Consider the following 16,550-nt stretch of genomic DNA (forward strand, 5'->3'; position numbering starts at 1 on the left):
CCAGTCCCAATTGGGACCTTTTGGACCCTGTCCTGGCGCCAGTGGCACCAGGCTCATAAATATGCCCAGTCCCAGCGCTGGAAGCGCCGGGCTCATAATGCTTGGGTGGACTTACCTGCAGCAGACCATGCTGCTTACTTACCTGCCAGTTGAGCCCCTGATCCTCTTCTGTTTGGGACTACTTTTCCTGTTGGGTGGGGCAGGAGCCACTCCCTAGGTTCAGAACACTGGAACTCTTCTGGAAAGCAGGAACTCTTTTCTTACCCAGGCGAGGCCGTGGAAGGAGACACCTAAGCACTACAGGAGGCTATTTAAACCACACCCGATGGATGAATCTTGCTTTGCGTTATTCTGCATTCTCTGCAGCAGAACGCTCACCGGGTCTTCTGATCCTGTGCCTAAGGGAACAAAGGCTTACCATCCTGGAATCCAGTCTTCAGCAGCACCTTTAAAGACAAAGAAAGAACAGGTTAGCACTACGCTCTTCAGTGGCAGCGCATCTCTTACCTGGTCCAGCGGCTGTCACCAACGCCTCGTGCTGCATACCTGCATCTGAAAGACAAAGGCTTACCGACTCTTCGCACGCTCCGGAGGGCTTCGCGCTGCATTCCCGCATCTGAAAGACAAAAGAAGGTGCGTTTAGAGACATTGGTCAACTTTACTACTCACGTGCCATCACTCCTTCCCACGCCGAAATCAGCGGGTATCCCAGCACCCTTCAGCTTCTCTAAAGCTCCGAACTTGTACCTGCAAGGTAAAAGAGACAGTGCGCATCGTGAAGCAGGCAACAAGCGCTCACTTACGTGCTTCCAAGCGCTTCTATTCCTCACGCGGGTTCGATCCTCAACTCTCTTCAGCCCGCCATCCGCCATCGCCGGAACCCTGCAAAACAAGAGGTATCATTACAAAAGAACTTTACATAAGTCAAAAGCCATACTCACGTGCTCCTCGGCACCGCTCCACAGCAGCTACGCCTTACGCACTTAAAGACTTTTAAGACATTTGAAGTGCCCAGAACTTACCGTTCGTGCAGTAAACAACGGACAGCAGTCCTCTGAGGTCAAGAGGCCTGCACCCTTATCCAGTGAAGAAACTGGTTACGGCACCCTGCCCCCGAGGCAGATGGAGAGCTCGGTGTTCACCTACCTAAGGTGAGATCGTTAACCTTTGGGGTCCTACAGGAGAAGAGAAAGGGAAGAGGAGAGAGGCACCCAATAACCCCATTTCATTAATCCCATATTTTCTATCTGCAGACATCTTACTCTCTGAGTCAGACACACAGTGCACAGAGGTCCAGCCCGAGGAACCAACCGTGTGTTACACATCACCTTTGAAGACACGGCATTCACCCAGTCAAGACCGGCGCCTCTGCGGGAATCAGGTGAGCGTTACAACAAGAGATCATCCAAGCAATGTAACCAGCACGACGCTGGACGTGAGGGCATAGCCTGCAGTGGCATCCATGCTTTGAAAAGGAATAAGTAGCAACTCAAATTGCCTTCAAGAATAGTTACACCCTCACATGGTTCCTTTTTTTTTTCTCTCATTCTATTGGGGAAGCTGTTTCACTTGAATACCCAAGCTCCTGGCACAGCAATGGCCAGTCTCCTCACAGGATTTGGATGACCTCTTTAAAATTATACAGACAGGCAAAATTATGCAGACAGGCAACAACCACCTGCACTCAGCCCTACACCGAACACTGCAGCAACTGCAACATGGTAACTAAGTAAGCAGCCATAGGGGAGTGTGTCATACCTCAACGCCGCGCTAGTCCTGGGCCAGTGTATTTGGCAGAGTGCTGCCTTAGCCATCTATAGGGCCGAGAGTTCACTTTAGTGTAAACCGTTCAGTGGACAGCACACTTCAAAGTGTGCACCACAGAGGAAAATGGGACTTGTGTGCCAGGTTAAACTGCACACTTTCTCCTATCCTGGTGCCATTTATAACAGCACAATACCTTAAATTACGCACCAGACTTCCCAAAATTTCCGAGCCTCTTACCAGATCTCTACCACCTTCCAATAAGAAAACTAATTGTTACCACATTACGACACCCACTAGTATCAAATGGCCCACCACCCCATCCACTTGCTGTGTATTCGATACTCGGGCTTCCACACACATCTCCAAGGCATCGGTCCCCAACAGCCCTACCTCTTGCCCAACCGCAAAGTAGACACTCCCTTAAAGGAGCTCTCCTTAATGCAAGGTCTCTGGTGGCTCATTCTATTGACATAGCCGACCTAATCACAGAAGACAGCCTAGACTTCCTAGCCATAACTGAATCGTGGCTACATAATGCCGCAGGACCTGCACTCACGTTAGCTGTCCCAGAAGGCTATACCATTTCTAGACCAGACAGAGTTGGAGCCCGAGGCAGTGGAATAGCTATCATATCCAGAGAGAGTCGAACTATGAGAATAGCTTCCCCCCAAGACCTGCAATCATGTGAATCCCTCTCTATAAAGCTACCACTAAAGAACTCCCAATCACTCACTATGCATGCAATTTACAGCCACCCTGGGCCCATTGGCACATTTGAGGAAGACCTGCATAACGTAATTGCTAGTAATCTCAAACCCACCTCCCAAGTACTGTTGCTTGGTGACTTTAACTTGGGCCTCAATGATCCCTTGGATAAACAGGCCCTACAAATAGTAAATTCCCTCAATGCATTAAGATTAACACAAAAAGTGAACGCTCCCACCCATACCAAGGGTAGAACCTTGGACTGGGTAGCCGACCACAACTGTATAGCTACTATGACCTCTATTTCTCCCCTATCCTGGACTGACCACACCCTCGTGCTCTTGACACTTTCTACTAACAAACCGTTATTCATAGCTCCTCAAGTAGCACCACCCTGTCTAACCAGAGTGAAAAAGAATATAACAGTGGACAGTGTCATCCCTAATATTCTACCCACCCTAAACTCTCTGCCAGACAACCTTGACCCAAGTACTTTGGTGCAAGAATATAATACGATCATGCTCTCTACCTTGGACAAAGTCGCCCCTCTCAAACTGAGAGCTAGTAAAGCTAAATCACACCTTAATAAGTGGTTCACTCCACAATTAAAGGACCTGCTACTGTTAAAAAGAAAATGTGAAACTGACTGGCGGCTCCGCCCTTCAAATGAGAATAAAAAGAAGCTAACGTCTACCGCATCACATTATAAAAAAGAAATCTGCCAGGCAAAAAAACTCCTATAATGAACGTATAGCCAACTCCAACTCTAGTATGAAGGAATTATTCACAATCCTAAGAGAACTAGAGTCCCCCATCTCCACACCTGATATCTGCATTAAAAACAAGAACTGGTGTTCAGAGATACAAGCCCTAACCAATAAAATAAATACTCTTCAAACCAAAATAAAAAATAAGAAAGATTCTCTGAACTTACCTCAACCTACTCACTCTCCCCCACCGAATACAAATATCTCTGATCCAGCACACATCATAAGAGGCCGCGAGAGACCTCTTCCCCCCCCGCTAACCCCCCCCATTCATTTCCAAATTGATTAACGCCTCTTTTGCCTCTGGCACCGTCCCAGTCAATCTCAAACAATCCTGGGTTCTCCCTCTTTTGAAGAAGCAAACCTTAAACCCACTTATCGCCACCAACTACCGCCCCATTACAACGGTACCATTTTTACTCAAAAGTCTGGATAAAGTTGCATACCTGCAGATCCAAAAACATCTCTAACAGCACAAACTCCTAGGGGTCAGACAATCAGGATTCAGACCATTACATGGGACGGAAACGGCACCGATAGATCTGAAGACTCAGATCGATGAGCTGAGAGATAAAGGGAAGACAGCACTACTGCTGTTACTTGATCTCTCACCTGCATTTAATCTGGTAGGTCATAAGGTCCTATGTAGGCATCTTGATACAGCAGCCCATTTCTCTATAGGCACTATTAAGTGGATAGAATCATTCCTGAGCGACAGAACCATCAGAGTATTCTCACCTTCAGCAGCTGCTGATCCTACCCCAATCTTGTGCGGGGTCCCTCGGGGCTCCTGTGTGTCTCCCGCTCTGTATAACATATTCACCAAGCCATTGTTAGATGATTTGGACCTTCTGGGTGTTACCTACACGAACTATGCAGATGACACTCAGATTATCCTCCCACTTTCTGGGGATCATGGCAGGGACTTGGCGTTGGTGAATAGAATCTACCTCATCATTCAGGCATGGATGGCCACTCACGGTCTATGCCTGAATGATGACAAGACAGAGTTGATAATCCTCGTCTCCCCCTCCAACATCTCCGAACTAGGTCATGAATACGCTTCCTTCATCATTGATGGTAACGCCACCACAGTCTCCAAGGAGGTGAAAACACTTGGTTTCTACCTGGACGCAACAATGTCCTTCAATAAACTGAATTAATAAATAAATACCATATCATAATTCTCTGGCTTCCACCACAGCCTACAAGTGCAAGCTTATTAGAGCAGGTAGGCTCTTCCTCTCCAATGACAGCTGCATCATACTGGCCAGAGCATTAATTCTGTCAAGATTGGACTACTGTAATGCTCTCTACAGCAGTGCTAATAAAACTATTATCCAAAAACTCCAAATACTACAAAATAACGCCATCAGAGCTGCACTAGGTATCAATGAAAGAGTGCATATAACCGCAATCAGATGCCATCACAAATGGTTATCTACCCACAACAAAATACAACTAAAAATAGCCTCCCTGACACATAAAGCACTAGCTACCTAATTGACAGAATATCTAGAAGAACTTCCAGTAGACCTACTAGAATTGTCAATACCAACTGCCTGCTAGTACCCAGATTCAAATCATCCAAGATCGGCGGCAATAGCTTCCCTGTGAAGGCCGCTAAACTTTGTAACTCCCTGCCACATGAGCCGAGAGCTGACCTTCCCTACTCTCTCTTCAGAAATAACCTCACTACCCACCTCAATCTAATAGAGAACTAGTCTCCACTGAAACTATTGTACTCCAGTACTGCCTGCTTCCCAGTTTGCCAACCTTTGTACACGCCTGCACACTAAGATGTAAATAACTCTGCCCTTCTGCGTAACTTGACTATTTGTATATTGTACTATCTTTTGTGTAATGTAACTACTTGTATATTGCTTGTACATTATGTAACCTTGTAAGCCTTGCATAACCTTGCTGTGCCCTGCTACTCCCGAGTCTGGTGTGCTTTATAAATTCAATAAACAAACAAACAATATGGAGTGAACATTGCAAGTTTCATCAGGTTTAAAGCAAGGTACCCGAAAGCGGTACTCAATTTCAGTATTGAGGGCACATTTTGGAGAACAAAGGTTATAACTTCTCCAATGAGACCCATAGACAAACCCATGCCCATGCTGTCCTCATAACATCCTGGGGCTCCAAGCTCATTTCAGTCGTTTCATTGTAGAGCTGGCAGGTCGACTTTCCCTGTGCAGTATTTCCCATGCCATTCTCAATGTAACAGAATGTACAGTGTTTCGTCTGAGGAGTGTTCACAAAATGATAGTCAGGATAGTATGGCTGCGTCTCCCTTCCCCACGTTTGAAGCACAGAACAAGGTGGGATTCTTGAGCAGAGCACACTCCTGGGCCTCGACAGCATGAGGTTCACAGTTCAGTTCAGCAATATCAGCAAAAGTCTCTTGCCTTAGGTTTGCTGATTTAAAGAAACAAAGGTTCTCTATGATCTTGCACCTCGGGCGATTGATCTTCGCCCGTAGGATCTCCCTCTGCCGGGCTTGGATCCTCCTTGCAAAAACTGACCTCCCACCCTCTGGTTCACTACGGCCTCTCAGATATCGCTCGTAATCTTTAGGAGCTTTAATGTCCATTTAGACAAACAACAAGGTGGACAACCCTCTACCGGGTTCACTCGCGCTGACACGAAGTTCTCGGGTGTATTAGTCTTCACCCCTTTACATAAAACAGCAAACAAACAAATGTTCTGTGGGTGATTGCTCTTTGCCCCTGGGATCTCCCTCTAACGGGTTCGGATCCTTCTTGCAACTTGGGCCTCCCTCTATCGGGTTCAATACGCCCTTCCTTTAACACAGTTCATGTATTCCTAATACAGTTTATGCATTGCTTAGTTTCTTCAGAAAGCGGGGTTTTCCTTCTCCTAGCTTTCTTTTGGCATCCCTCTGTCAGGTTCACACTTGCGTTATTTCACAGTTTTACAATTGTAGTGGAAAGCAGCCGCGGTTGCTTTTCAGAAGTATGTTCCCTCGGAGTCCATCGCTAAAGCGGCTACTTGGGCCTCCCCATCTGCTTTCTGTAAGCATTACTGCCTCGATATGAGCTCTAGAGCTGACGCTCAATTTGGCCAGGCTGTGCTGAAGAACCTGTTTCAGTGAGGGGTATTTCCATCCATCCATAGTTCCTGTAAGGAGTGCTTGGGAATCTCCCATAAGTATGGAGGAAAGGGGACGGGACATAGGAGTATTACCAAGTTACAAACTGTAGTGACCACCTTACTCCTAGTCCATAGGCCCCTTTCCTCCATACGCCCACCCGCCGTCCCCTCTAATAAGGTTCCTCTGTTATTGCTAATGGGTCTTTGACCCTGCGATAGAAAAGGACTGATGGGCAATGGGTGGGGCGGAGCCAAGGTGGGCGGGGTTACAGCCGCGTGCCGGGCCCCGCGCAGGAAAGAGAGGAGGGACACATTTTTGAAAAAAAATTGGATGCTTTTTACAAAGTGCTCCGGTCCCGTCCCACAGGACGGAGAGATGTCCCATAAGTATGGAGGAAAGGGGACTATGGACTAGGAGTAAGGTGGTCACTACGGTGAGAAACCTGGTAATTCTTCCAGTTGATCGATCAATCCTCATACTAGCACAACAAATAATGACGGCACTCATGCATATTTTTACATAAAAATGGTATTTCTATGCGCATCTAGGTCAAGTCTATGATTCCCTTATATTATGGATCAAGGTGTTTGTGTTAGTCTGTCAGATTTTAGTAACATAGTTTAAATCTTTTTCTGTTCAGTGTGCGCTGGATAGTTGACACTCCAAATTATGCTCGTATGTATTCCACTGGCAGGCCATTTGGACACCCATATCTTTTCTTAAGCCATATGCTGTCAACCCTGATGAAATCTTTTACTCTAGTTGCTCTCCATACTTCAGTACCATATGTCACAGTAGGTAGTATTTTCATGTTGTGTAAATCTATTCGCTCTTTTAAAGTAGATCAACATTGTTTAGTAAATGATGGCTGCACTTGTTTTCATTGTTCTTGCCAAGTCAGCGGATTATCAATAAATAAGCCAAGATCTCGAGAACTAGTGGCTACTTCCACTATGAGAAAGCAAAACAAAGAGTTGATGACTGGAAGGTTTAGAATTAATCTGGCAACTGCTCTGGGCAACCCTTCAGATCATTGTTCTTCACCTGCGAAGCCATTACAGAAAGGGGAAAGACTACATGCAATCAGGCTTGGTGCCACCCTAAAAGGGGCAATCCAGCCCAAACTGCTAGATCACATCCGTTCTGCATGAGACCACAAGCAACCCCAGACATGTTTCGATCTGTGTGTTCATGAATTTCCTGTTATATAGGTTATGATTTTGTTTTGTTAAATATCATTTTAGTCTCATTTGTATTTCTGCATAGTTCATGTTTAATGACAAATCTGTGAACCAGATTTAGGCGTCTCTGCAAGCCTTCTAATCCCTCCTCCGGGTTCTTCCAAAACCTTTGCAACTCTCTCTCTCCCTTTTCATTCTGTCCTCTGGTCCAACACACTCTGCCAGACACACTTGGATGGTCTAATCACTTCAGACATCCCCCCTCTCACTACTCCTCACTTGGACTGACCACTTTCTGCTTTCCTCCCACCTGAAACTTCTTATCCCCCAGGCAAGCCCCCTCAGCACTGCCACCCTCCTTCTCAGTCGTTCGGCCCATGAAGAGAGCGTCAATGGCTGCCTTTCCCTCAAATTTCTCTGCTGCTCCTACTCCTGCGGCTGACACATCCCTCTCTAACCTGAATCTTTCCATCTCCAACACCTTGGACCTCCTTGCCCATGTCATGAGAATCTGTCTAAAGCCCACCTCTAAGTGCAACTCTTGTTATGACTCCGATCTCAATGCCCTGAAATGCAAGAGCAGGGTGGCTGAGAGTAAGTGGAGGGCTTTGGACACATTATCTGATAAACTGGCCTGCCACCTGCTCCAAAGGCAATAATGACTCGTCTTCTCCAAGAAGAGGGTCCATATTCAAGCCCGCATCTCTGAGGCCTCTAACACGGCAGAAATCTTTAAAATCTGCAAGGAGCTGGCCAATCCTACTGCAGTCTCCACCTCCTCTGTTCCCTCCAGGCCCTTGGCGTCTCATTTCACCACTAAAACTCAGGACATCCTGACTTACCTTCTCCTCCTCTCTCTCCATCCATCTACCTCTCTCAGGCCCCCTTTGGCAGCCTCTCCCTCTCCTCTACCTTTCTCCTCCTTCTCTTTGACAACACCTGATGATTTTCCCAGACAAGTCAGATCTATGAAAGTGTAGTCCAAACAGGTGCTCCCCTGCTCCTCCAGAACTATTAAGGACCATGTTTCCACCCTCACACCAGCCTTGGATGATTTCTGTAATCATTCTTTCGCCACTGGATATTTCCCCTCTCTCCTCAAGCACTCCCTTGTGCACCCCCTCCAAAAAAGTCATCTGCTGATCCTACCTTTCCAGCAAACTATCTCCTGAGTTCTATCGCTCCTTACCTGGCCAAACTCCTGGAAATGCTGGCCATCTCCCAGCTTACTCTACACACTAAATCTGTTGGTAGTCTCCATGACCATCAGTCTGGCTTCAGAGTAGCCAGAGACACGTAAACTGCTCTCCTTAGCACCCATGAAGATCTGCTCACTAATCGTGATTCCGGTTCTCCCTCTGTCCTCATCCTCCTCGACCTTTCCTCTGCTTTTGATATGGTCAATTATGCCACCCTGATCAATCAACTTTGTGAGAATCTGGGCATCACGGATCAGGCCCTAGCATGGCTGACCTCCTTCCTCTTGACTGACCCTCCCAGGTCCAACTAGGGTCCTTTCCCTCCATCACCTCTCTCTCTCCACATGTGGTGTCCCCCAGGGCTATATCCTCTCACCCTGGCTCTTCAATGATATGTTATGTTACTTTGCATTTATATAGCGCCTTATGTACCATTGGTATGGTGTAAAGGCGCTGGTAGGTTGAACGCCCTTGGGAACCGAAGTTCAAGTCAGTAGAGAGAGTAGAGAGAGTCAAAGGTGCGTGTGAGCACCGGATATGTGTGCAGCTGGTGTGGCATTCGTGAAATAGCTGCTTCTTAGCGGTAGGTGTGGTGGTTGAGAGGTCAATAGTATTTGTTCGTTCTGGCAGGATTTATCTAGACGGATTGTGGCTGCGTTGTGCCTGAGGAGAATGCCTGGCTGGGGGGGTGTAACCAGCAGTGTTTAGTTAGAGTGATGGGGAGTTTGAGGCAGATGTTGGTATGAGAACAGCTGTACTGAATGGTGTCATAGTATCGCTGTGGTCTATTTGAGTGGTGGTGTAAAGAAGAGAGTAAGCGTGGAGATGTGAATATGGTGGTTAACTGTAGGTGCTTGAGATCGCGCCCACTCCAAGAGTTCCATGAACTTCATCCGTGTAGTGGGAAATGGGGAGAAACAAAAGTAAACACAGTAGCGGGTCAGGGGAGGGTTGGCCTACCACACGGCCACTGGTGCCAGGAAGCGCCGAGAGGCTCCAACGAGGTCGAAAATGCACTGCAATCACTGTGTGTGCTGCGAGCACGCTGGAAACTGGGCCAGCAATGGGGGTCGCAGCCCTGTGCAGGTGGGAATACATGGCCTACGGGCCAGTGGGAGGTGCTGGGCGGGATGGGAGGAGGGAGTAGTCCATCTGGCTTCTTTGGCCCACCTGCTCTTCGCCTTCTCGTCTAACTTTCAGTGTTATTCAGATGACACTCTCTTGTTCAGGCTTCCCTTAGCCTCCTCTCCTTCCTCGCTCATTCCCGATTGTCTATCTGCTATTCAGGATTGGTGTGTGTGCCTCCAACGATATCTGCTTTAATGCCAGTATGACTGAGATCCTTCTCATTGGGACCCATGCTCCCACTTTCCCTCCCTCCTTTTCTCAATCTGGCTGCCCTACTTGCGCCATCTTCCCTTGCCTTCCTGTGAGGCAAAAAACCTTGGTATCATCTTCGACTCGACTTTCTCCTTCTCTCTTGCCAAGAAGGCCCACTTCCAACTGCACCACCTGAGAGGTATTTTACCTTTTCTCACCTTCCCCCAGAAGCTCTATCTCCAGAGCCCAGGTTCTCTCCAGGCTGGACTACTGCAACAGCCTCTTTCTCAATCTTCTTAACTCTACTCTTCTCCCCCTGCAACGAATGCAGAACAGGACTGCAAGACTTATCCTTGGCCTCAAGCCCAGGGACCGCATCTCTCCTGCCCTCAAAAGTCTCCACTGTCTCCTGGTGGCGGCAAGGATCAAGTTAAAGACCCTCTGCATCGCCCACAAGGCTTTCTGGGGTCAGGCCCTCACTATATCCAACTCTCTCTGCCTAAATACCTTCCTTCTAGAGGCGTTTGTTCGACTAGCTCCAACTCTGAGGGTCAGTTGCTTCTCCAAGCAGAGAGTGGGGGCTGGATCTCTCTCCTCTGCAGGTGCCTCCCTCTGGAATGTCCTCCCTGCCCCTCTCAAACTGAGCTGAAGTTCCGTAAGCGGCTCAAGACCTTCCTTTTTTCCTTTGCCTTGTCTCTCTCGCTTCCTTACCTGTCTGCTGTGCCGACCGTTTGCTTGGTACCCTCAGAGTCTAACTGGGTACTAGGCTCCTCCATAACCAGACTTCTTTGCAACTGCTTCCTGGCCTATCGCGCACTTAGGGGCTGCAACTGTAACCCATAGAGCCCCCCAGCCTCCTTGCACTTACCCAGAGCCATGCTGCCCTGATCGCACTTCCCCCTAGCCTTCCCCCTTCACTTCTTGTTGTCGCACTTGCACAATCCGAATGTCACAAGGCCTGTTAGGATCGTTTGTCTTGTGGAGCCTAGGAACACTTGTGTACAGGCGTGTTATAAATATATCATATTAGGTGTGTAGTCTAATAATACAAGATCTGCATAGCACAAGCGCTCTATTTTATTGTTACTTGGCTTTGGTTGGTAAACCTTGGTGCCTCTAAGCGCTGCTGTTATGTATACGTTAAACAGTGTAGAAGCCAGAACGCATCCTTGTTTCATACCTTTTTCTAAGTTGTAATTGGGCCAAGGATATGGCCTGTGTTGAGTGTATCCCTCACAGATCTATGGTCATGCAGTGCCTTAATCTTTTTTAACATCCGAACTGGAGTGCTCCAGGTAAGCAATTTATGCCACGATATATCTTTGACAGTTTTAAATGCCACACTGAATACATGGAAGAAGCATAAATTAGACAGGAATAGTAGTAATCTCGGGCACTCGACGATGGCTAAAAGTGCTAAAATGTTTTCCAGGAAGGAACCTCCACAAAAAGCGGTATGAGTAAATGGTTGTATACCATGTTGCTCAATCCAAGTGTTTAGTTATTTCAGTACAATTGATGGTGCATCTAGCATGACCAGAAGTTAATGACTATTGGGGTTCAATCATTCTACCCTCTTATACGCAGGTGAGATATTCCTGTGCAACCAACATTTTGTTAGATCACCATTTTCACCGATTGCAATAAATAATCTTATATCTGGCCCCTTTATGTAATATGTTACACAGACCGTCTGGTCCTGGAGCTGTGGATTGTGTTACAAATGAATTATGCTTAGCTTGTCCTTTTAGTTCCCCAGTACAATACCATTGTGCTGCATATACGTTCGAATAGTCGTAACTGTCCTGTTTTAATCCATTAGTATTGGGAATGGGATTTTCCCTTCTCTTCTTTGATGCTGCAATGCTTTATTACATTTATCCAGGCAATTTATTCACTTCCAAACCATCAGTTATCCTTCAATAACAATAACCGGTTCCTGGCAACATCTTGGATAATTTAACCATTTGTGGTGTTTCAGACATTTTTATTTGTTTTTTTTCCTGCTTGCATGCATTTATCTGATCATTAATTGATATGTTCCTTCTAACTATCATTCTTAGTACTTTACCAAGATTCTTTTTGGTATCGGCTAAAACAACAGCGTATTTATATCGATGAGAGGGTCTCTCTATGTTCAGTATATTTTTAGCATTATCCCAGTTATTTGGTAATGTCACATTTGGTATCTTTTCATATAATCAACTCTGCTTGTGTCAAACCTTCTCGATACCCTGTCAAAGTAATCATCTGAGTAAGTCCCAGAGGCAGGGGTTTTAATAGTTAGGTTATCTTGCCGTTTTTTGAAGTAGTCCATACCATTTAATGTGTATTGTTTGATTAGCCATTTCCGAGGTTGTGTGTTGGCATTTGATGCTATAAGCCCCTTTGTTAATAGTGACTTCATCCATCAGATCATTGATGGGCGTTAGTAAATTGTCTGCAATCCAGTGTGTTTTAATTATATAGTGGCACTTTCGTGTCTAGCGTGTGTATTTAATTCATGTACAAATTGTACCTCTGAGACACTCATGAAGGTACGCAGAAGTAGTTTCCAGTCTGGTGTAGTGTCCTGTAATGTTTCCTTTGCGCTCCCTTTTAGCAAAATAAATGATCTGCTTGAGGTGTGCAGTCTTGCTCTCAAATGGAAAAGCACAAGATCCCTCTTTGGCAGGACATTGGGGTTTGCATAGTATTGCCTTGCCTTTTGAGAAATATTTTTTTTAAATCCATTGTCTTGCCTCTGGTGAATAGCACATTCAAGAATCTGATTTCATAGATTTTTGATAGAACCTGTTCTCATGATTATCAAGAGCAACTGTTTTATGCAATTTGTTTTCTAAACCATTAAATTGTGATTATTTAGCACTGAAAGGAACCGTGTTTATTGGTGGTTCTTCCCCTTTGAATGTCACTTTTTCCCACCACACCTGTGTTTCCCCTTGGTATGAATTGTTTTCACTTGGAATTCTAGGACTTATGCTTTTCTCAGAAAGAGAAGACTTGCAGGCAGTCCTTCTGGCCATTTTTGCCATTCTGTTATGTTGGTGAACTTGGAGGCACTCCGTTCTAAGGGCATGGAACACCACTGGCAATACAAGTTAGACATAAGGGGTTAAGAACCAGTGGCAGTGACCTTGTGCCCTGAGAGGCAAGGCCCACTCTTTTTCCCCCCAGGGCTCAACCTGTTATTCTAACTGGCCACTACACTCTGGGACCCCTGCACATGTATATGGTGCAGACCGATCCTGTCCTTGTTTCCTACATACACCATTGGTAAGAGGAATTTGCAGTGTGGCAAAGTTGTCAGCAAATGCTGGGTTTTTGCGGTGCTTTCCCTGCCTAAATACAAGGTATCGCAGGATTAGCTGTGCTTTCGGTAAACTGGGAACATGGGAATCGAGTGCCTATACACAATTGAAGATTGAAGACAAATGCAGGGTTAAACAACTGGATGTTTAATTTCCGAGCATCATAGATAACACAACGTTGTTCTTTGACACACTTTCTTTGCAGGTCTTTCTTAGCAGGACTTGAATTACTGTGAACAGTGCATGGTCAAGTTCGAAAATGTTGACAATTATACGGAATGGAATAGCTGAATGCAGCATGTAATTTTGACCTTTGGGGCATTTTTCCAACATTATGTGATCGAATTTATTTCCAAAACGTTCAACAGAAACATGATTCCACAAACATGTATGTTTATAGGATGTTATTATAACACTTCACCTGACTCTCCCGACAGGTTCGTGACCAGATTCATGGATCTGGATGGTTTGCCCTGCATTCTAAACTTCCTGCAAAGCATGGACTATGAGACCTCAGAGTCTCGAATCCATACCTCGCTCATTGGATGCATCAAAGCTCTGATGAACAACTCTCAGGGACGTGCCCATGTTTTAGCTCATTCGGCGAGTATTAACGTCATCGCTCAGAGCTTGAGCACGGAAAACATAAAGACTAAGGTGGCAGTGCTGGAAATCCTGGGCGCCGTGTGCCTGGTTCCTGGAGGCCACAAGAAGGTGCTGGAGTCGATGCTGCACTACCAGAAGTATGCCAGTGAGCGCACCCGCTTTCAGGTACCACCATGGGCTCATTTTGTGTTTCAATGTTCCATTTCTCTGTCTATCCAGTGGGGAGGGTGAATATGGTACTGCGTGTTTCCCCACCTGGCTGACCCATAGATCGAAATAATGGTAAGTAAAGGCCCCTCTGCATCTAACACGTATTCAGGCCATGTCAGCTGCTTCTACTTGTATAATACTTCTTGTCTTCTTAAAGTGCTCGTAGGACAGTGCAACAGAGCGGAAAGGTATGTCCGGGGAAAAAAGGCGGTGGTTACAAGGGGTGGCAGCCATGCTAGGGCATGGTAGTTGCTCATACAGCGGGCTCTCCATCTTTTCCTGCCCCCAAAGCCCAGAGGTGGGAAAGAGGACATGACGTAGCAGAGAGAAACGAGAACGAAGGATGGTTGAAGGAAAAGTGGAAAAAAAGGATTGAGACAGGGAAGGAGGGAACATGATATGCCATGTTAGTTGCCTTTATCCCAAATGTTGCTAGCCCATAGCACTGAAGTGGAACAGAAGAGGATGAGAAGGCATGGGATAGATAGATAGATGGAGGGAACAGTGAGGAGGGATGGGCAATACAAGGGAGGACAAAGGATACTACATAATGATATTAGGTTAGTTAATGGAACTAACTTTTTCCACATGATAGCCTAAATGCACATGTAATTAGGTAAAATGCAAAACAAAAACCTGCGGCCTGTATAGAAGCCCCATGCTTGGAATTTAAGCATGTTACCGGGACACTTAAAAAATGAATAAATAAATACATTACATTGAATTGCTTTTTTACAGTTCTTGTCATGCCAGATTCCATTCTCTAAGCGTGGCACTAGGTTTCGAACTTGTGCTGCTCGGCGTTGTCTTGTTTTCAAGACGATTGCATTAAACTGGAGCTATCCACTCGGCCACCACTTAAAATATCATGACAGGAAGAGATTAACAAGGAAGCATGAAACGGGGGAGCAGCAACAATTTTGATGCTGCAGTATATGCTCTACATGCTGGGGAAATATCATTGCCTTTCGAATCAGAATTCCTTTTTCGTGGAGCAGATGCAACCCTTCGTTAACTATTTTGGTTGCTAACAATCTTTTGCCCAAGTAGGATAAGGAACAGGCTCGGACTGGCCTATAGGGCAATAGGGTAATGCTCGAACCAAAAAAAACAAAATGCTGGTGGGGGCCCGGTTTTTTTTTTGGTTTTTTTTTGTTTTTGTTTTTTGTTTTTTCCAATATGCAATATGGTCCAGTTTGCTGAGTTACTTCACTGTGCGGCTAGTAGTTGTGACTAGTGTTGGTGAATAAATATCTTTAATATACACAATTTGCCTCATATTTTATCAAAAAACTCCCCCTTGGGTACTAGTCAAATAGTCTGTCACAAAATGAATGAATTGCCATTTGCAACTGTGGGCCACTTTTTTATTGGTGCCCGAGACAATTTTATGCCCCAGTCCGACCCCGATGAGGAAAATAGTAATGGCAATGGTAGGTGGTATAGTAGCCTCGATGAAATGTTCAAGAAAGCAGAAGCACAATTCCCCCAGGGTGATGAAGCTGGAAATGAGTGCCTTGACACAGCTTTTATTACACTAGCGGTGTAACTGTTTAGAAGCACGTGACTAATGATAGAATGGTTCCCTCCTTCCAGTGGGCACAGTTGTACCTTGAGCGGGCACTTCTGTGCTGAAGCGAGGGTGCTACAGATATGTTACAAAAAAATCGGTATGTGGTTTCTAAAAATAATTACCCTCTCTATGGTGTTGAAGATATCCTTTCTTATAAGGGAGAGGGATTCCAATGGATAAGGTTGTGTATGTAGGAATTTGAAGTAAGTGTGTGTGTGAGTGTGGGGGTGTGTGTGTGTTTATTCTGCCTAAGCAGCTACTGTCTAATTGATGAACATGTACCTTATCAGAGTTGAGTTGGTAAAAGATAGGCATTCAATCCTCGATCAGAATGCGATTTTCATTTTTAAAATGTCTTTACCGTACACAGTTTAATGATTTGGTAGGTACTAGGATAAAAAGTCAAAAATCATTACTTGTGAGGAGTGCAATCTTTAAGTTCTACATAGAGTTACAATAGGAACCACACTGTCGTTTTCTTGGGAGCAGCTCTTAGTAACACATGTTCTGTTGATTTGTCAGACACTGATAAATGACTTGGATCGGAGTACGGGAAGATATCGGGATGAGGTGAACCTTAAGACTGCCATCATGTCATTCATCAACGCAGTTCTAAGCCAAGGAGCAGGCGTGGTAAGTGTTTATATTCATTGGTAGAGACTCCTGGTTTCTGAAGCACACATCTCCCTCTGTCACAGTTGAGCCACTTTGACATCATATTTGCTTATCTAGTCTGGTGTCTGCCATTGATGCAACCTGTTTAGAGATCTTTCCTCTTATATGCTTTCCC

At 45.6% G+C, this 16,550-nt stretch overlaps 1 protein-coding gene across 4 annotated transcripts in view; it reads left to right on the plus strand.

Annotated features, from left to right (window-relative positions):
* DAAM1 (dishevelled associated activator of morphogenesis 1) overlaps positions 1–16,550 on the plus strand; it is an 896,952-nt gene that overhangs the window by 687,222 nt on the left and 193,180 nt on the right. For all 4 annotated transcript variants that reach the window (XM_069638889.1, XM_069638892.1, XM_069638891.1 and 1 more), the window contains 2 exons: positions 13,809–14,142; positions 16,283–16,393. In XM_069638889.1, coding sequence (XP_069494990.1) covers positions 13,809–14,142; positions 16,283–16,393 — 445 coding nt within the window. The remainder of the gene's footprint in view (positions 1–13,808; positions 14,143–16,282; positions 16,394–16,550) is intronic.

This window comes from Ambystoma mexicanum, chromosome 14 (assembly GCF_040938575.1).
Source record: "Ambystoma mexicanum isolate Mex_15411 chromosome 14, UKY_AmexF1_1, whole genome shotgun sequence".
In the NCBI taxonomy this organism is placed as follows: Eukaryota; Metazoa; Chordata; class Amphibia; order Caudata; family Ambystomatidae; genus Ambystoma; species Ambystoma mexicanum.